The 20836-nt window shown below is 42.8% G+C and overlaps 1 protein-coding gene across 3 annotated transcripts in view; it reads left to right on the forward strand.

Moving 5' to 3' along the window:
• Window positions 1-293: 293 nt before the first annotated feature.
• Window positions 294-20836, forward strand: part of SMPDL3A (sphingomyelin phosphodiesterase acid like 3A) — a 46132-nt gene continuing 25589 nt past the window's right edge. The window contains exons 1-7 of one of the 3 annotated variants that reach the window (XM_048844648.2): window positions 294-462; window positions 5292-5505; window positions 9537-9681; window positions 12734-12830; window positions 15148-15326; window positions 16601-16781; window positions 20253-20377. In XM_048844648.2, coding sequence (XP_048700605.2) covers window positions 309-462; window positions 5292-5505; window positions 9537-9681; window positions 12734-12830; window positions 15148-15326; window positions 16601-16781; window positions 20253-20377 — 1095 coding nt within the window. In that variant the 5' untranslated portion in view covers window positions 294-308. The remainder of the gene's footprint in view (window positions 463-5291; window positions 5506-9536; window positions 9682-12733; window positions 12831-15147; window positions 15327-16600; window positions 16782-20252; window positions 20378-20836) is intronic. The other 2 variants (XM_048844649.2, XM_048844650.2) reach the window with 2 other exon arrangements.

Raw genomic sequence — 20836 nt, forward strand, 5'->3', positions numbered from 1 at the left:
CACCCCCTAGCAGGGTCCTAGGACCCAGGTCCTGCGGGCTTGCTGACTTGGGACTCATTTGTGTGCGGAGTAAAGGGGGGGCTGGGGCTCAGACCTGCATCAGAGGCTGGGTGCAAGGTACGGTGCAGACACGCTCCCGGGGGCTAACCGCTAGGGTGGAGCAGGAGCAGCCCCCACGGCTCGATCTCCCGGCCTGGGGCAGCCGGGCCAGCGGCGCTCAGTGCAAGGCGGGGCTGCTTTGCGGGACAGGCGGGGTGCCACGTGACCTGCCCCAGCTCACCTTCCTTCCCCCTGCCGAGGCCGATCACATGAGAGGCGCCCGGCCCAGGGCAGCCGCGCGGAGCATGGAGCTGGCGGGCGGGCGCTGCGCGCTCAGCCTGTGGCGGCGGCTGCTGCTGCTGGCGCCGCTGTGCTGCTTGCCGGCCCCGGGCGCCGCCGCCCCAGCAGGGCCCTCAGCCGTGGGTGAGTCTGGCGGGGCGGCCGGGGAGCCAGCGCTGAGCCGCAGCCGCCGGGCTTGTCTCTTCCTCCCCCCACCCCAGAAGAAGTGGGGCGGAGGGGCAGGGCTGGGGCCCCGGCTCGGTGGGGTTGTCGCCTGCAGCCAGACCCTCCCGACCGGGAGCGACCCCGACACAAAGGAGCTGCCAGTCAATAGCTCCAGCCAGCCGGGCTTGTTCCTGCCCCTCTCCCCCTTCACCCCCCCCCCCCGCCCCCCGGCTGCTGATTAATTGCAAAGCCCACGCTGAGAACGAGAGGCAGACGGAGCTCTCCTCCCGGGCCCCTGCTGCGGGGGGAGCTAGGGACTTCCCTCCCCCCCCCCCCCTTAGGTGGCTCACTGGAGACACCTCACTAGCAGCCTGGGAAAGCTTTACATCCATCCCGCGTGGCTTGTCCCTGCCTCTGTGAACTGGCTCTGTGGCACGGCCACGTTCCCTCACCTGCTTTCGTATGTCCTCAGCCTCCCTCCTCCCTTCGCCCCTGGCTCTAAATCTCCAGAAACTTCCCTGCCTGGGGAAGCATTCTCCCCTCCCCCTTTCCTTTTTATACACTCCCCTCCCCCAGTTTGCTCTATTCTTCACCAATCGTACAATGCCATGCTGTTTACTTCCATTCCCAAGGCTGAGGCATTTGTGTGACTCCCAGCACTCTCCCAGATAAGTTTCAGAGGAACAGCCCTGTTAGTCTGTATTCGCAAAAAGAAAAGGAGGACTTGTGGCACCTTAGAGACTAACCAATTTATTTGAGCATGAGCTTTCGTGAGCTACAGCTCACTTCATCAGTGAGCTGTAGCTCACGAAAGCTCATGCTCAAATAAATTGGTTAGTCTCTAAGGTGCCACAAGTACTCCTTTTCTTTCTCCCAGATAAATCAATCAGCCGGTGCCTGACCTGAGCAGAGCATGCTACAAGTAGGCTTGGCAGAATTCTATCTTTTGTTTTAAATAATATATAGAGGGAGAAGATCAATGTTTATTTTAAAATATTCCCCCCCCCCAATTGTTGTTGATCTAAATTTTCACAGTTTGGGGAAATTATTGGGGGTGCGTGTCTGACAATGGGGGATCACACAATTATTTAATGATAGTAGACGTTAAGATTCAAAATCTTAAAGCTTTATAAGCATCCAAACACAAATTGTGACCATCACATGTCAAAATATACAAAAGTAAATATCCTTAAATCAAACTCTTAACTCTCAAGTAGCATTTTTCTTACTTTTCCTATCTGTAAATTTTTGACTAATACTGATGAACATAAGAACAGCCATACTGGGTCAGACCAATGGTCCATCTAGCCCAATAATCTATCTTCTGACAGCAGCCAATGAGAGGTGCTTCCGAGGGAATGAACAGAACGGGTAATCATTAAGTGATCTATCCCCGTCACCCATTCCAGCTTCTTGGCCTTCACAATATCCTCTGGCAAAGAGGTCCACAGGTTGACTATGTATTGTGTGAAGAAATACTTCCTTTTATTTGTTTTAAACATGCTGCCTATTAGTTTCATTTGGTGACCCCTAGTTCTTGTGTTATGAGAAGGAGAAAGAGCACTTCCTTATTTACTTTCTCCATACCAGTCATGATTTTACAGATCTCTATCGTATCCCCCCTCAGTTGTCTCTTTTCCAAGCTGAAAAGTTCCAGTCTTATTAATCTCTCCTCATATGGAAGCTGTTCCATACCTCTAAACATTTTGTTGCCCTTTTCTGTACCTTTTCCAATTTCAATATATCTTTTTTGAGATGGAACAACCAGATTGGGGTTTTTTTTGGTTGGTTGGTGTGTGTGTGTGTACAGTGAAATAGATGTTACTGACATTTACCAATAAAAAATCTAATCTTTCCAAAGCTGAGTATAGGTTATGTTGTCTGCATGATGTGTGGTTCAGACAATGGCATACAGGCTAGGTCCTGCATTACTTAATAATGCAATATGTCTGAAATGTATGTGTTTACATAATATAAACATTAACTATACCGCTATAATAAACATTAACTTGTGTTTTGCCTTTGGTCAGCAAAGCAAATTCCACATTTTCTATGTGTGATTTTATTTTTTTCCAGTTATATACATGTTTTAAAAGAACTATTGCTCCATACTCAGCTTCTGTGACTCATGCATCTCAAATGCAAACCTCTGCAAGTTTCCAGAAGACAAATCTTGCAACCATTAGCATAAATTGCAATATTACAATTTTCAAATGTTCACATCTTCTTTTTAAGTTCCTGAAATAAGTTTCTGGTTAAAGCATGCTAGGATGAGTCTGACTGGGGTTCTGTTCCCTGCTCTGCCATTGTCAGGCTGTGTGACCTTGGACAAATCACTTTGCCTCTATGCCTCAATTTCCCTTTTGTATAACAGAGATAATTTTCTCTTTTGTAAAGTGCGTTGAAATCTACAGCTTGAAAGGGCTATTTATTATCATATCTGAAATCTGAAGGTCGGTATTCCTATAATATGTAACTTTGTAATTAATCTTTTAGTTTAATATGCACCTAAAGTCCATTGGGTGCTTGTCTCTGCTTAGTGCTCAGGAACAGCAGTTGAAAACTTACCAGACACCTAGTAGCTAGAGACAGATACAAAAGATAAGTCTGGTAGAGCCTCCATGCGCTGGTAAGAAGTCTAGGCTGCCTGTTATCAGAGCTGCTGGGGAGAAGGTTGTTTCTGGACCCTAACAGGAGGCATCTTCTTTCCTATCCACCTTTGTATAGTATATGTCTGAAAAAATTAAAACTCCATCCTCCTCTAGCTGTTGGAAGGGAGAAGTGCTTTCTTTCTTTCTTTCCCCACACCCAGTGGTAAATAAGGAGGATCTCCATCACTCCACCCCATCTCATCCTCCAATTTTGGGTCATTTTCTGCTGCCCATACTTAACAGCTTTCTCAAGCAGAGGCAACAGAATGAAATGGATGTGATTCTTGGCAGTTTCAAACCACTCACACAGGCTCATGAACAGCAGCAGTGGGACTGATCACAGGTTTGTTAAGTTTCAGAATAACAGCCGTGTTAGTCTGTATTCGCAAAAAGAAAAGGAGTACTTGTGGCACCTTAGAGACTAACCAATTTATTTGAGCATAAGCTTTCATGAGCTACAGCTCACTTCATCGGATGCATACTGTGGAAAGTGTAGAAGATCTTTTTATATACACACAAAACATGAAAAAATACCTCCTCCCACCCCACTCTCCTGCTGGTAATAGCTTATCTAAAGTGATCACTCTCCTTACAATGTGTATGATAATCAAGGTGGGCCATTTCCAGCACAAATCCAGGGTTTAACAAGAAAGTCTGGGCGGGGGAGTAGGAAAAAACAAGGGGAAATAGGTTACCTTGCATAATGACTTAGCCACTCCCAATCTCTATTCAAGCCTAAGTTAATTGTATCCAATTTGCAAATGAATTCCAATTCAACAGTTTCTCGCTGGAGTCTGGATTTGAAGGGTTTTTTTTGTAATATAGCAACTTTCATGTCTGTAATCGCGTGACCAGAGAGATTGAAGTGTTCTCTGACTGGTTTATGAATGTTATAATTCTTGACATCTGATTTGTGTCCATTTATTCTTTTACGTAGAGACTGTCCAGTTTGACCAATATACATGGCAGAGGAGCATTGCTGGCACATGATGGCATATATCACATTGGTGGATGTGCAGGTGAACGAGCCTCTGATAGTGTGGCTGATGTTGTTAGGCCCTGTGATGGTGTCCCCTGAATAGATAGGTGGGCACAGTTGGCAACGGGCTTTGTTGCAAGGATAGGTTCCTGGGTTAGTGGTTCTGTTGTGTGGTATGTAGTTGGTGGTGAGTATTTGTTTCAGGTTGGGGGGCTGTCTGTAGGCAAGGACTGGCCTGTCTCCCAAGATTTGTGAGAGTGTTGGGTCATCCTTCAGGATAGGTTGTAGATCCTTAATAATGCGTTGGAGGGGTTTTAGTTGGGGGCTGAAGGTGATGGCTAGTGGTGTTCTGTTATTTTCTTTGTTAGGCCTGTCCTGTAGTAGGTGACTTCTGGGAACTCTTCTGGCTCTATCAATCTGTTTCTTCACTTCCACAGGTGGGTATTGTAGTTGTAAGAATGCTTGATAGAGATCTTGTAGGTGTTTGTCTCTGTCTGACGGGTTGAGCAAATGCGGTTGTATCGCAGAGCTTGGCTTTAGACAATGGATCGTGTGGTGTGGTCAGGGTGAAAGCTGGAGGCATGTAGGTAGGAATAGCGGTCAGTAGGTTTCCGGTATAGGGTGGTGTTTATGTGACCATTGTTTATTAGCACTGTAGTGTCCAGGAAGTGGATCTCTTGTGTGGACTGGACCAGGCTGAGGTTGATGGTGGGATGGAAATTGTTGAAATCATGGTGGAATTCCTCAAGGGCTTCTTTTCCATGGGTCCAGATGATGAAGATGTCCTCAATATAGCGCAAGTAGAGGTTTGTTAAGTTTACTCTGCTCCTGTTTAGCAAAACTTTGAGGGGCAACAGAAGCACCGGAGCAGTCTGCAGATTTAGGATTACAACACTGCATCTTGTACATTCAGTTCACATTTGCAAGTTGTCGTTGTAATCATGAAGGCAAGAAATTTAGTTTTTAAAATGAAAGCTTAAAGTCAGCAAACTTGATGGCATAGGCCCCACATTCACCAGGGCTAGTTTCTCAATCTCAGTTGATAAATAGATTTGTGAAGCATGGGTAAAAGAGGATGATGTTGACTCTTACATCAATCTTAATGCAGACTGTAAGGAGAAACTCAGCTCCTTGGCAAGAGAGAGTCATTTTCATTACTGTTTGTTTTCTAAAAACAGGGCGGTTCTGGCATGTATCCGACTTGCATTTAGACCCTACTTACCACATCACTGGCGATCACACCAAAGTTTGTTCTTCTTCCAAAGGGGCTAATGCCTCCAACCCTGGACCTTTTGGAGATTTTTTCTGTGATTCTCCTTATCAACTTATTTTATCAGCCTTTAAGTATATGAAAGAGTCTGAACAACAAGCTTCCTTCATGATATGGACAGGGTAAGTAATGGAGTCAGTCAATAGCTACCTTGTTAGTGAAACACTTTGAAGAGTTGGAAGACCATAGTGCACTAGTTTTAAATATTCAAACATTTGTTTCTGTTTGCAGCAATACATTTGAGTCTGATGCCTTTTAAATGCTGCTTCTGTCTGCTCCGCTTGCATTGTCTGAATTACTAACAAGTAGGGCTATAAGCAAGTGATTAATGTAAAACAAATTAATTAAATTAAAAATATTCATGATTAATCAAAATTTTAATCACACAGTTAATAATAGAATACCAATTTAAATTTTATTATATTATTTATTATATTAAATATTTTTGGACGTTTTTCTACATTTTCAAATATTGATTTCAATTACAGCATGGAATATGAAGTGTACAGTGCTCACTTTATTACAAATATTTGCACTTAAAAGATAAAAGAAGTAGTATTTTTCTATTCACCTCATACAAGTACTGTAGTTCCTCTTTATTGTGAAAATGCAACTTACAAATGTAGAACTTTTTTTTTACATAGCTGCACTCAGACAAAACAATGTAAAACTTTAGAGCCTACAAGTCCACTCAGTCCTACTTCTTGTTCAGCCAGTCGCTAAGACAGACAAGTTGGTTTACATTTACGGGAGATAATGCTGACTGCGTCTTATTTACAATGTCACCTGAAATTGAGAACATGCGTTCACATGGTACTGTTGTTGCAAGGTATTTATGTGCCAGATATGCTAAACATTCATATGCTCCTTCATGCTTTGGCCACCATTCCAGAGGACATGCTTCCGTGCTGAATTTAAATTGGTATCTACTGTTGTTTAACAGTGTGATTAAAACTGTGATTAATGATGATTATTTTTTAATCGATTAATTGCAGGGTTTTTTTAATAATTTGATATCCCTACTAACAAGTTGCAAGACTGACTGAATGTTTAAGATTTGTAGGTGCAGTGGAATAATTTATTCATATTGTATGTTGACCTGGTTATTGGGATGTTTACTGTCTAAATATATTTGAATAGTTCAATACTGGCTGTTGGCAAAAACAAGCAAGAGGGAAAAAGAAATAAAGAACAAATTTTTAACAAGGGTGATTAGCCACTGGACCAAACTGCCAAGAAAAGTGGTGAATTCTCCATCTCTTGGGAGACTGGATGCCTTTCTGTGCTTTAGCCAAACACAAGTTATTGGGCTTAATACACTTAATACAGGGATAAATGGATGAAATTTAATGGCTTGTGTTACTTAGGAGGTCAGGCTAGATGATTTAATAGTCCCATCTGACTTTAAACTCTTAAGAATCCATGAAAAAGAATGACTCAAAAGAAGCCACTTCTCTGCAAACACTTGTGGGTGTTAAGAGACAATAATGCCAGGATAGGAAGAGACCCAGGAGCATAGGTGATCAAAAGAACTGTGGCAGGTTTAAAAAGAAACATACTCTCAAGCACGAGTGGAGTAGTTTGTGGGAACCAGGCTGAGACAAAGGCACCCACTGGGGAGTCTGAAGAAGTTAGGCCTGCCAGGTTACCATCAGATCATAGAATCATAGAATATAAGGGTTGGAAGGGACCCCAGAAGGTCATCTAGTCCAACCCCCTGCTCGAAGCAGGACCAATTCCCAGTTAAATCATCCCAGCCAGGGCTTTGTCAAGCCTGACCTTAAAAACCTCTAAGGAAGGAGATTCTACCACCTCCCTAGGTAACGCATTCCAGTGTTTCACCACCCTCTTAGTGAAAAAGTTTTTCCTAATATCCAATCTAAACCTCCCCCACTGCAGCTTGAGACCATTACTCCTCGTTCTGTCATCTGATACCATTGAGAACAGTCTAGAGCCATCCTCTTTGGAACCCCCTTTCAGGTAGTTGAAAGCAGCTATCAAATCCCCCCTCATTCTTCTCTTCTGCAGGCTAAACAATCCCAGCTCCCTCAGCCTCTCCTCATAACTCATATGTTCCAGACCCCTAATCATTTTTGTTGCCCTTTGCTGGACTCTCTCCAATTTATCCACATCCTTCTTGAAGTGTGGGGCCCAAAACTGGACACAGTACTCCAGATGAGGCCTCACCAATGTCGAATAGAGGGGAACGATCACATCCCTCGATCTGCTCGCTATGCCCCTACTTATACATCCCCAAATGCCATTGGCCTTCTTGGCAACAAGGGCACACTGCTGACTCATATCCAGCTTCTCGTCCACTGTCACCCCTAGGTCCTTTTCCGCAGAACTGCTGCCTAGTCATTCGGTCCCTAGTCTGTAGCTGTGCATTGGGTTCTTCCGTCCTAAGTGCAGGACCCTGCACTTATCCTTATTGAACCTCATCAGATTTCTTTTGGCCCAATCCTCCAATTTGTCTAGGTCCTTCTGTATCCTATCCCTCCCCTCCAGCGTATCTACCACTCCTCCCAGTTTAGTATCATCCGCAAATTTGCTGAGAGTGCAATCCACACCATCCTCCAGATCATTTATGAAGATATTGAACAAAACCGGCCCCAGGACCGACCCTTGGGGCACTCCACTTGATACCGGCTGCCAACTAGACATGGAGCCATTGATCACTACCCGTTGAGCCCGATGGTAAGCCTTTAGGTCAGACACGCGTATAGACTATTTTAAAATATTTTTTCTCTAAATGCATTGTTCCCATTGACAAAATAAACAACACTTTGGTTTGAGAAGACTGTCTGATCACTGGATACTTCTAGTCACAGACTCCTGAAGGGGAGACCTATAGGTACCTGAACGCAGTCAGACCTTCCTGTATCCATGGTAACCTCCTATGTGATTTTCATCTGCTACGTTTTCTCTATCTGCAGTACTTCTCTGTCCTTTATTGTGTGGTGTGGCTGGTTAAAAAAGATACCCGCTTTATAATGCTGCCCTCATCATCTCTTAACAACTGAAGGACCAGGCAGTCTTTGGTTTGAATCTGCATATTGGGTTCATACTTATGTGGTGAACAGGACTGGGTCAGGCCAGGCTACTACTCAGATGGGAGACTTTCAAGAAAAAATCAGGTTGTGAGGAAAATTCCGGAGGAACCCCTCTCCTCTTTGAGTCAGTCCTGAACTGATAACTCAGTATTATGCTGGTGGTGGTGGTGCTCTTTGTGATGAGAATTAGAACAAACCCGCCCACTTATCAACAAAGGCTGCTCCGGTGGTTGAAGCACTGGCCCGGGATGCAGGAGAGCAGGGTTCAATTCCTGTGTTGATCCCGGGCAAGACACTTACTCTGTCTGTGCCTCAGTCCCCCATTTGTAAAATGGGGGTAATGATACTTCCCATTATTACTGGGATGCTGTGAAGATAAATGCTTATGAAGCATTTGAACACTGTGATGATGGGGGCCATGTCAGTAGTTAAACAGGACTACCATGGTATTTTCGGTAAGAACTCGAAGTGATTAGTTTGGTGTCCTAGCAAAAATACCACATTCTACCTACCTACAATTCCCTCTTCAGTGTAAATTAGTGGATGCTTTATTTTTAGTGGTGGGTATTTATTTTAGTGATGGGTAGTGATGCTTATGATTACTGGTTTGTCTTTGTGTTTCAGGGTCTTTCGAGCTAAAAGGTGCTATGTAAATTCAGGGGTAGGGTGTTGACAAGTGTATATATAAACAGACCAGTCTAGATTAACCCACTGCAGTTTATTTTCAACAGAATGGGAGGGAAATAAATAACACCTCCGCCCCCTGCCCTTAAATGTCTTATGGGGGGAGGGGGAGTGAAGGAATGAAATCCAGATTACATATCCACTCTGAGTGGGTTGGTTTGATTATGAGAAGTCTTAATAGTGGTAAGTATTTATCATGGGATTCTCTGTTAAACATGGAACCTATTTATAAAGGGGGGAAAGGAGGGACTTGGCAGGGACCCTCTCAGACAATACACTAGCTTTTTATTTGAGTTCTGTAGCAGTATTCCAGGCCAGAATTTAGGTGCATTGGCAGAGTTGTTCAGAACAACAAATGAGGAGTTTTTTACAGAGTTGTAACTACTTTGACACTTATGAAGTCCTCTTCTTTTTAGGGATAGCCCACCTCATGTTCCAGTGGAGGAACTCTCCACAAAGATGGTCATTAATGTTATTGGCAATATGACTTCTACCATTCAAAGTTTCTTTCCAGATCTCCAGGTGTTTCCTGCTTTGGGTAATCATGACTACTGGCCACAGGTAAAATGAGTTTTTAGGAATATGAGCAGATGGGCTTCTTTACCAGAATGGCTGAGTCTAATTAAAAGAGCTGGAACACTGCAATAAAAATGAAATTGTGTGTGTGTGTTTGTGAGTTATACTGGAAGCATACCCTATGATTGTCCAGTTTACACCTAGATCTTCAGAGTGTAAATATTTCCAAACTACAGTGATGTAAAGTACAACTTTCTCTGTGTGTAAAGTTACCTGAACTAATGTTGATGTCAGATCAAATCTTTCTATTGACCATATGGTATTGCAAACTGACTTAGATAAATTGGATGCTTACAAATCATGAAACCACTGCCTCATATACACAATTTATTTTAATTTCATTTTTTTATGCTGGGTAAATCATGCATATGTATGTAATATTTGAGCTCAGTACTACAGGTGGCATCCTTAATGGGATCTGTCAGTGTGCCAGTAATATTCAAGGCCTGCTTAAAAGCTCAGAGTGTGTCCATTGACTTCACTTTGGACATTGGATCAGGACTGTGTACATTTTTTGTAATTAATTTCCTCTGCTTTCTAATGGTGACATAAAACAAAAAAAACCTGACAATGTAAAATCCCACTGTTCCTTCACTAATATCAAAAATTGCATTAGTAGTTTTTGGTCTTGTTTGCGACTGCTACAGATATTTCCACTGACAAGTTATTGGTCCCATAGTTCATTCCAGTCTGGCACAATGCCTTTCTGACTTCCACATTGTGTTAGCAATGTTGTTCTCGGCATAGATGAAAACATAGTGAACACTAGAAACTGAACATATTCACTAAACATATTTCAAAGTTAATCCAGCAGTTCAAAGGAGTAAGGGCCGAATTCTCCCACCAGATCTCAGGGGCAGAGGTAGATCTTATATAAGCAGATCAGTTGCAGTAATTTGTTTTTAAATATTAGCTAGGACTCTGTAAGATCCTCCCACACTCTAAACAGTCCTTTTTCCCCCCAAGCAGCATTCTGTATGTCCATTAGCCCTAACGCGGGGAGAGGGGTTAATATAATATATAGTTACATCTGTTTCTCCCCTTTGCCTAAATGAAATTTAGTTCAGATTTGTTTGGCTTTTTTTTTTAAAGGAATATCAACGTTTAGGGAGAATAACTGACATGCAGCAACCTCCTGAGATCTAGAGGAAGATAGCTTCATACAAATACTCTCATTTACATCGACTGATGTAAATTCTCAGTGCAGACATTGGCATTTATGTAATGGGCACCCTGCATGGTGAATGTGAGTTGTGTTTGTAAAGCGTATGCAATATAACACATTGAAATATAGTAAACTAGGACAGATAAATATCATGCTCCAAAAACTTGTTTGCTGTTTAAAGTGAAACTGCACCTATTTCCCTCAGCTTTGCACGAAAACATGTGAGTATTTATTATATGGCATTTCATTTTGAAATATCAGACTTCATTGATGTGCAGAATTGCCATGTTTTTTCCCCATAGTTTGAATCATGTGGGAGTATACAAGAGAGACACTGTTTGTACAAAATGTGAGGGTATTGGAGGTTTGTATGGGCTATATTTCTATAGGCACTTGCTTACTATTGGCACTATGTGCCACAAACTGACATTGATGTGGCACAGCACATATAGCTGCTGTTGCAGTCCAAAAGCAGGAGTGAAATATGCCCCAATATGCTGAACACCAACTGATTGAGTAAAGCTACTTAATGATCTTTGGTCCTTTCCACATATTTTGCAATAAGAAAAGTATCAACAGATTAATATATCATTGAATAGTCTTTCAGTCTTTGTTGTCACATTGGCCCTCTTGCACAAGCCTACCTGGTAGCTCCAATTAGACCAGGCTTCCTAATTTAGCGTGTAATCCAAATGTACACAGAACACAACCCTCTGTTTGGGAGCCAGATCGAAGCCTCCTTGAACACACAATTCAGCCTCAAATCTGGAGCTAGATTTAAGCATATCTGTTGGATGAACACTAACCATATATTTGACCAGTGCAGTTCTGGAAATTCCTTTCACAGAAACAAAAACGTGTGATACATGCAACAAAAAGATATAGACTGGTTTTTGATAGCTGTACGTGCATGCAAAGACTTGAAGATGCTTTGTCCACAGACCTTGAGACAAGAGTGAGAGTCAAAAACAAAATGTTTTGTGAATCAGAAAGGTGTCATTTTCATCCTGCCTCAAAAAGAAAAACAAATTTTGAAACTTTGAAATTTTTTGTGCAACCAAGTTGTTAAGCCCTAATCCTATTGCTTTAAATTTTTCTGGCACTCATTTACTAGTGGTGTTAAATGCCATAGAAAAGAGACTTCACATTCAGTTCTGACTGAAATTCAGGTGTTTGGTTCTGATTATTTGAACCTGGACCTCTGACAGCCCTGGAGAGTGCCCTAACCACTAGGCTATTCTGGAATGGGGGGAGGGGGTGGATGTTTGTTTCCACAAAACGTTTTGGTTTTGACTTTTATGTGAAAAAGTTTTATCAACATCTTTAACTAGGACTCCTGCACTTTCATCTGACCCAAGCAATGCTCACGTGCATGAGATGAGATGAGAACTCTCTCACCAAACTTAGACAGAAGATGGAAAGTTTTTTCCCCTAAAAAAACCTGTTTACATTTTTAGCTTGGGAGCAAAAGAGGGCTGGGGAAAATAGCATTATGGTGGTTTTCAGATTTGTTGAAATAAAATGTAAAAAATTAAACTTTGTCAGCACTTGGGGTAGAATCTCTTGTCTCAAGGTCTGTGGACAAAGGATCTTTAGGCTTTGCATGTAAGTAGGGCCATAAAAATCTTTTTGTTGCATGCACCACATATCTTTCTGTTACTGTGAAAGGAATTTCCAGAGCTACACTGGTCATCAGTGATATCTTGTAGTCAGAAAAGTACCTTAAGCTCCCACTCCTTACTACTCTACAGAAGTAACTGGATGAGATTCTATGGCCTATGTTTTCCAGGAGATCAGATCAGATGGTCCCTTCTGGCTTTAAAAATCCATGAATTTGTGTGTCAGAGTGATGAAAGTTCTGTTTTTTGGCAGGATCAGCTGCCTGTATCTGCCAATGAAGTTTACAGTGCAGTAGCAAATTTCTGGAAACCTTGGCTAACTGATGAGGCAATCAGTACCTTCAAGAAAGGTAAAATATAGTAGCTACATTTTGTAAAACTAATGTTGAGAGGACTGACAGTTCTATAGATTTTCCCTCTCCACTTCACTAAACTGCAAGGATGAATCAGTGCAATGGAGCATCTGGCCCAGTTTCTCCAGAGGTAAAAGAGTTTTTGCTATATAGCAATTCCTGTCTACAGTTAATCCTGTAGAGAGACTTTATTCTTGTTCTAGTGTAATAATAATTCCCTGCTTTGGGTAGCACTTACAATGTTGTAAGCTTTGTACAAACATAAGAGACTCACTCTCTTCATGGAAGAGTTCACAATCTAAAATAAGAGCATAACTATCAAGGAAGGGTATGGGAAGCCATAGTTACACTCGTACTTAAAGAAAAATTGAAGAGTAATTGTTTGTTTACTTTGAGGCTACTTGCAATTCAAAGAGAAAGTTTCAAAGGTCTAGTAACACCTTTATGCAAAGTGAGGTGCTAGTAAATAATCACTGGGATTATACAATTAATTAAAATGTTCCGTATCTAATTTAATCAGATGTAGGCTGATACAATAATGATTTTTTTTTTAAACCAACGGGCTGACAAACTCAACTCAATTTCCAACCCCCACAAACACTGTGAGTTCGGAAGTTTAATTTGAACTGGAGTATTTGGGGGTTGGCATTCTGAATAGGAGAGACTGGGTAAGAAGGACTTGAGAGCAAGAAGGGAAAGCAAGAAGAGAGCAAGAAGAGAAAAATAACACACACAGGGGCAGATCCTCAGATGGTGTTAATTGAAGTCAGTGGAGGTATACTAGCCAAGGGATCCGCTCCACAACATCTGTAGTAGAACCTCAGAGTTAGGAGCATAACTCTGAAATGTTCACAATGCCGAACAAAATGTTACGGTTGTCCTTTCAAAAGTTTACAACTGAACATTGACTTACTGCAGCTTTGAAACTTTACTATGCAGAAGAAGAATGCTGCTTTCCCTTTATTTTTTTAGTAGTTTACGTTTAACACAGTAGTGTACTGTATTTGGTTTTGTTTTTTGTTTTTTTGGTCTCTGCTGCTGCGTGATTGCATACTTCTGGTTCCAAATGAGGTATGTAGTTGACTGGTTAGTTCATAACTCTGGTGTTCGTAACTCTGAGGTTCTACTGTATGCTGTAGAGTAGAGGTGGGCAAACTATGGCCCATGGGACTGTCTTGCCCGGCCCTCGAGCTCCCGGTTGGGGAGGCTAGGGCTACCCCCCTCCCCGGTAGCCTCAACTCGCTGCGCCGCCCGCACTCTGGTCCACCGCTCCTGCCAGGAGCACAGTAAAGTGGCTGCGAGCTCCTGCCGCTCTGAGCGGCATGGTAAGGGTAAGGGGGCAGGGAGCAGGGGGGTTGGATAAGGGGTAGGAGGTTCCGGGGGGCAGTCAGGGGACGGACTGGGGGCGGTTGGATGGGGCGGGGCGGTTGGATGGGGCAGGGCGGTCAGGGAATGGGGAGCAGGGGGGGTTGGATAGGCGTGGGAGTCCCCGAGGGGCCTGTCAGGGGGTGGGGGGCTGAATAGGGGTTGGGGCCATCAGGGGACAGGGAGCAGGGGGGGTTGGATAAGGGGTGGGATGGATCCCAGGGGGAAGTTAGGGGAGGGGGTCCTGGGAGAGGGCGGTCAGGGGACAAGGAGCAGCGGGCTTGGATGGGTTGTGGGTTTTGAGGGGGGCAGTCAGGGGGCAGGAAGTGGGAGGGGGCAGGGGCCAGGCTGTTTGGGGAGGCACAGCCTTCCCTACTGGGCCCTCCATACAGTTTCACACCTTGATGTGGCCCTTGGGCCAAAAAGTTTGCCCACCGCTGCTATAGAGGGTTGGCCAGAGTCGTGGGTTAATTTTTTCACACTACTGCACAACGTAGGCTTCCTTTCATGAGCCAGAATGGATGGAAAAAACATTGTATTTTTCTTTAATTGGATCTCTGTTTTGGAAATCAGACGTCCTATAGCTACAGGAAAATCAGTGAACTCACACAATGCTAATGAGAATCCCCCCAAATGTCTAGGATATTATTGTTGCATTTAGCACCACTTATGCAGTTATCCAATTCATACACACATGCAAATTGACAAATAAAGGGCAAAAAGTAGAAGTGGTCCTAAAAAATGCCCTGTGTCATTTTCCTCACCTCTGAATGATATTGAATACAGTGAAATCAACTAGATTACTTGAGAAATAAGATGCTGCTCGATATGAGGAAACATTTCAGAATCTGGTTGATAGAAGTCTTACTATTATAACTGTCAGCTTAGTCCTTTCACGTTAAACTTGTGTTTTGAAAGCATTCTTCCTCTGTTGATCTTGTTTTCACAGGTGGCTTTTATACCCAACTCTTTCAATCCAGTGTTAGCCCTCAACCACTCAGGATAATCAGTTTGAACACAAATCTATATTACAGTCCCAACCATGTGACTCTGAATATAACTGACCCGGCCAACCAGTTAGTGTGGTTGGAGAGCACACTAGAAATCTCTCTTCAAAAGAAGGAGAAGGTAGGCATTACACGCAGAATACAATGAATCAACTCAATGTCAGTAGTAGTATCCATCATATCTATTTGTGTAAATTGAAAGAAAGCTAGCAAAAGGAAAAGAGAAAGAAGTGAATCAAGTTTCAGGGCTATTTTAGAATTTGCAATTGATTTGACAGGGCAGAGGCTTTAAGAAATGTATATTTGCTACCCGCTACATGCAGTAGTGAGCAATAGGAAAGAAAAAAGAGACCTGACTGTAGTCTTACTTATACAGGTTTAATATCATTATAACTCTGACCTCACTCCTGATTTGTGTTGGTGAAAGTGAGATCAGAATCATGTCTGCATTATAAGGACTATTACAGTACTTTCCTAGCCCAGGAAATCCAAAATGGAATTATCCACAAAACTACAAGACTTGATGCAGAGGACATCTCTGCTATTTAAATGGGAACTTGGTTGAAAAGTTGCATCTGTAACATGGTACCAAAGAACATGGGTATGTTTGTACATGTACTTGAAGTACAAATATTACATTCTTTCCCTTTAGCAGATAATACACATGAAAAGCATGTCTTATATTTCACAAACTCTGTCCTTATTGCATACACAAAATGTTGTTCAGGTTACTAAGCATGCAGAAGTAAGGAAATGAAAGTTAAAATTGTGTATACAGTTTTGTCCCCCATGTGGAAACATTGGCTACAATATTTAATCAAACAGTCATATGCCATTTCTTAAACCTTACAATAAAATATCAAACAATTTTGGAACATAAAACAGTTCAAGAAAACAGCACAAAGTTTTTTGTTTTGTTTGTTAATAATGGAACAAGTATATTTTTTTCACTCTCCTTGTCTCCTAAATGACTGAAATCTTTTTTGCACAGCCTTTCCCAAAATATTCACACTAGTCCAAAGAACAATGCTAAAAAATGTCACCATGGCAAATATTTTTCGAAAAATTGTGAATGTTCAAAAAGAAAGGCTTAGAAGGGAAATGTATGTAGCTTTAGTTTTAGGAGTTGCCACTTCCCTAATATTGTAATAAATGTATTTGCTTATGCTCATTTTCTGATGTAAGGTTACTAAATATTGGTTCATAATTACTTTACACTCTGTTACTAACTACTCATGCTTGCTTATAACAAAACTAACTTACAGTAGTCAGACTGACAAAGTCTTTCAAAGACCGCATTATTATGAGACTCAGTGTTAATCAGTTCTAGGCTAAAGCTGAAAATGTTTGCTTCATATGAGGATGCTAATTGTGTTGTATTTATCTGATTTTTAGGTATATGTGATAGGACATGTGCCAGTAGGATATCTGCCTTTCACAAGGAACATTACTGCCATAAGAGGATATTACAATGAGAGATTAGTAAAGATTTTTCGCAAGTATAGTGATGTTATTGCTGGACAGTTTTTTGGACATACTCACAGAGATAGCATCATGATCCTTCTGGATGAGAAAGGTAATGATGTTTGTAGAATACAAGTGTCTTTGCTGCATCCTTTCCTGATTGGCTCCAAGTAAAAGAATGTTCTGGTGTATATTGGGGCCAGTCAAAGTCTGGTGTGAATTATTTTTAAAAAGAAATGGGGATGAAAATGCTATTTATTTATTTTTTATCAAGGTTGTTGAACACTTACGACAACACTGTATAAATGCTGTTCTCCCCAAATTCCTGTAATGAGAACTGAGCAGAAGAACCTCACATTGTATTGTAAGACAGACTGTCCACATTTTCCTTTTCTACTGATATTAGAAGAGGCTTTCTAAGTGTCACTCTTTTAATGAACGCCAGTAATTCCTAGACAAGCATCACTAGTCTTTCCTCTCCTCTCTTTCAGTGACATGGTCAAATTGCACTGGCCAGTTCCTATTGTGTGTTATGTATGTCAAAGGGAATGTTCTCAGGCCAAGGAAACATGTCCTGCTTTTTGTGTTTCCTGCATCATTATTGAACCCCTCTCATGGGTTCCCTGCTGCTTCAAAGTTAATTAAGATAAGGGGCGGGGGTTGGGAAAAGAAATCTCTGCTTGTGCCATCTTCTTGATCAGGTGATTTCTCTTTGGGATAAGCACCTAGCTTTGAAGGTTTTGCATTGTGCTCTGAAATAACTTATTTTTAAGAGTCAGAGTGGCTACAAAGGATGTTGTTTCTAATAGAAATCGCTGCTTAAATATTTGTATCTATACCATAGAACAGTGACTTCGGTGCCTGAGTTCGTTACAGTATCTATAAACTTACCATAATTGACTCCACATTTATAATAGGTTTTATACGAATTTCTAAAAACAATCCTAAAACCCTTAATTGAATCAGCTCTGCACTCTAAGTCACTGTCCTCTTAACATAGACCAATTTCACATTGACACCCCAATAAGAAGGAATCACACCAAGTGAGAGAACCACCTTTAGAGAGTTTGTTCTTACCATGTCTGTTAAGGCAGTGTTTTGCCCAGATGATGTTCCCAGGGCTGGCTGCACATTTAATTAACTGACTACACATCCAAATTTCAGTACGCGGGACAGACCAACCTTGCTGCTTTGTCACTGCAGTTTGCATTATGCAAGTCACTCTGCTTCAAAATCTGTTTTATTGTCTTGTTCCTCTGACAAAAATAGGCACTTACATGTCTAATCTTGCTAACTATGACTTTGCTCTTTTCAGAGTGTGTTCTCATTTCAGGCATTTGTTTATTGACAAAGCTTTGCTGAATTCAAGCTCAATTGGAATTTGCAGGCAAAATCCATGTATTGAGATACAGAGTCCATTTTATCTCCTTCAGAAGAATCTGCTGGCTTTCCAGCACCGTTCTTCAGCTTTCAGAGCTCCTACTCGCTTGTGGCCTTCAACACTGTTATGTTGGCTGCATAAAGGAATATCTAACTTTCTTCATAGAGATGCTCTAAATACATGTACCTGTGTATTTTCGCTACTGAAAGTCCTCAAATATCCTCCCTTTGACTTGCTGTAAAGAGCAGGGTAGACATAACAGATGCCAGCAGGGATTTCTCTCAGAGTCTGGTTAGGTGAGCTTCAGGGCAAATTGTTGTAGGCTCCTGGCTTTCTGATAATGCAAAAAACATGAAGGAAGCTGCATGTAAGACATAAGTTGAAGATAGCTCTGATCTGTGTCCTTTGTTGAGGCTTGTCACAGATCAGGGCACCTGTACCTGAATTCCCCCTCCATGGTTCAGCAAGGGCACCCACGCTCAGGCTTCTGGCTCCCCAGCTATCAGCTCTCTTGGGTGGAGACGTCTCCTGAGTTCCCTCGAAGCTTTGCGGCCATGCAGCAGCCTATTAAGCTCTGTGCAGGCGCTCAAGGCTGCAGTGGGGAGAGGCGCCTCTCCCCATCGGCCCCAGCCAAGCCCCGGACCTGCCATGATCAGGGAAGAAGCACCTCTCCCCACCAGCCCTAAGCCAGCCCCCCTCCCCCGGATCTGCTGGGGTAGAAGCACCCCTTCCCCAGCTGCAGCCCAACCCACAGAGAAGCGCCTATCCTGCGGCCCCAACCCAGAGCTGCTGTTGCAGGGAGAGGTGCCTCTTCTCCTTTCGCCCCCAGCCCAGGTGCTGCTCAGGGAAAGAGAGCTAGGGGGAGTCCTTTCTCCACACTGTAGCCCCAAGGCAGCCTGCACTCCAAACCCCTCAGCCCCGGCCCCACCTCAGAGCCTATACCCCCAGCCAGAGCCCACTCCCCACAACCCTCTGCCCCTGCCCTGAGCCCCTCATCCTCGGCCCCAACTCAGAGCCTGCATCCGCAGCTGGAGTCCTCACCCCACGGCATCCCAAGCCTCTGCCCTAGCCCTGAGCCTCCTCCCACGCTCTGAATCCCTTGGCCCCACCCCCACCACATTAATTTTGTTATGTGCACCAACAATATGGAGGTGATGTGTAATACATCGCCTCCATATTGGTGCATGTAACAAAATTCATTCTGCACGTGCATGGGAAAAATTAGAAGGAACACTGGATGTGTCTCTCTCCTTCCTGACCAGGGTATTTCCAGGCTGCGCAGCTCCCTGCTTAAACTGAGTTCCCCAGCAAATCAGACTGCTGGAGCAGGCCTGCTTTGCCTTCTCCTCAGAGGCTATAGGCAGCATAATTACCTACAGTTAAGTTACACCCAGCTCTTTCTAAGCAAGCACATTTATTCTGAAGGTAAAAGCATTATAGAGAAAATATATTAAAAAAATAAAAGGAAGGATTGGGGTCTCCCTTGGACAGTTCAAACTCAAGCTGTTTATCCAAAAGTCCTTTCTCTGATGGTTGGTTCTCTAGAGAATCCAGTCTGAATCAGTATATGTGAATCTTTCTTGGTGGTGGTAGCTCCCTGGAGGTATTATAACCTGAGTAAATTTGCCTACTCACTCCCACATTATTCATAGTTCCTGGAGGACTGTTGTTCCCATCCCCCATGGAATTGCATACAATCCCTGGCCCACAATGATACATAGACTTAATTCAATAAGGACCTGAAGAAAAGCTCTGTGAATCTCAAAAGCTCTTCCCTTTCACCGCAGAAGTTGGTCCAATAAAAGAAAAATGATCTCACCCACTTTGTCTCTCTTCAGTGAGGTGGTGCAGGAAATTGCCATATCTGTCACCAGGCTAACAACAGAAATGCACTGGATACGTCGGGCATTGCTACATTCTGGATTGTTGTGCCAATGTAGCTATTCTGGTGCAAGTCTCCAGTGTAGATGCCCTGCATTGAGGTAAAGCGGAGTTTATATGGGTGAGACTTATCTAGGTTTGTACCAGCACAGCAACTCTATGCTGGGCGGTTGCACTGATATAGCTACTCCTGTGCAAAAGTCCCTAAAGTACCTAAGCCAAGCACCCTAGGTCTTGTCATCTTTGTTCTCAAATGTAAATAATGCATTTCTGAAAGCATTTACCCTAAAGGGAATGATTATTTCCCAATTTTTTTTTCAGAAAACCCAATAAATTCCTTGTTTGTAGCACCTGCTGTGACACCAGTGAAAAGTGTGGTGCAGAGAGAGTCCAACAATCCTGGAGTCAGACTGTATCAATACGATCCTCTTCATTATAGCTTGTTGGTATGTGAAGATTAAAAGAATTGTGTTAGTGTTAAGTATTAAAATAGCTATAGCTCAAGCCTTTTTCATACTGGGTGTCCTGCTGCCAGATTGGTGCTGGGTTCTGTCTCCTCAGTGATAGGCGGAGAAGGGTGTGGGGAGGAAAGGAAAAATCTTCAAATAGGAACTATGCAACCTTTACTGAGCCTGAAAGATCCACTTCCCATTTTCTTTCTGCTGCGTAAACCCTAGAACACAGAATAAGAGTCAGAAAAAAGCCGTGTTCAGCCGTGGAAAAGGCAGGTAAAATCCTGGCACGTATGGATAGGTGTCTCTTTAGACACACGTGAGCTTTGGTGATAGAGACCATAACTTTGGTGCACTTAGTCTGGCACTGTATAAAACACTTTCAGAGAACTTCCAGAAGGTTCAGGGTGAAATCCTGGCCTCACTGGAGTCAATGGCAAAGCTTATGTGCAT

The sequence above is a fragment of the Caretta caretta genome, chromosome 3, assembly GCF_965140235.1.
Source record: "Caretta caretta isolate rCarCar2 chromosome 3, rCarCar1.hap1, whole genome shotgun sequence".
In the NCBI taxonomy this organism is placed as follows: domain Eukaryota; kingdom Metazoa; phylum Chordata; order Testudines; family Cheloniidae; genus Caretta; species Caretta caretta.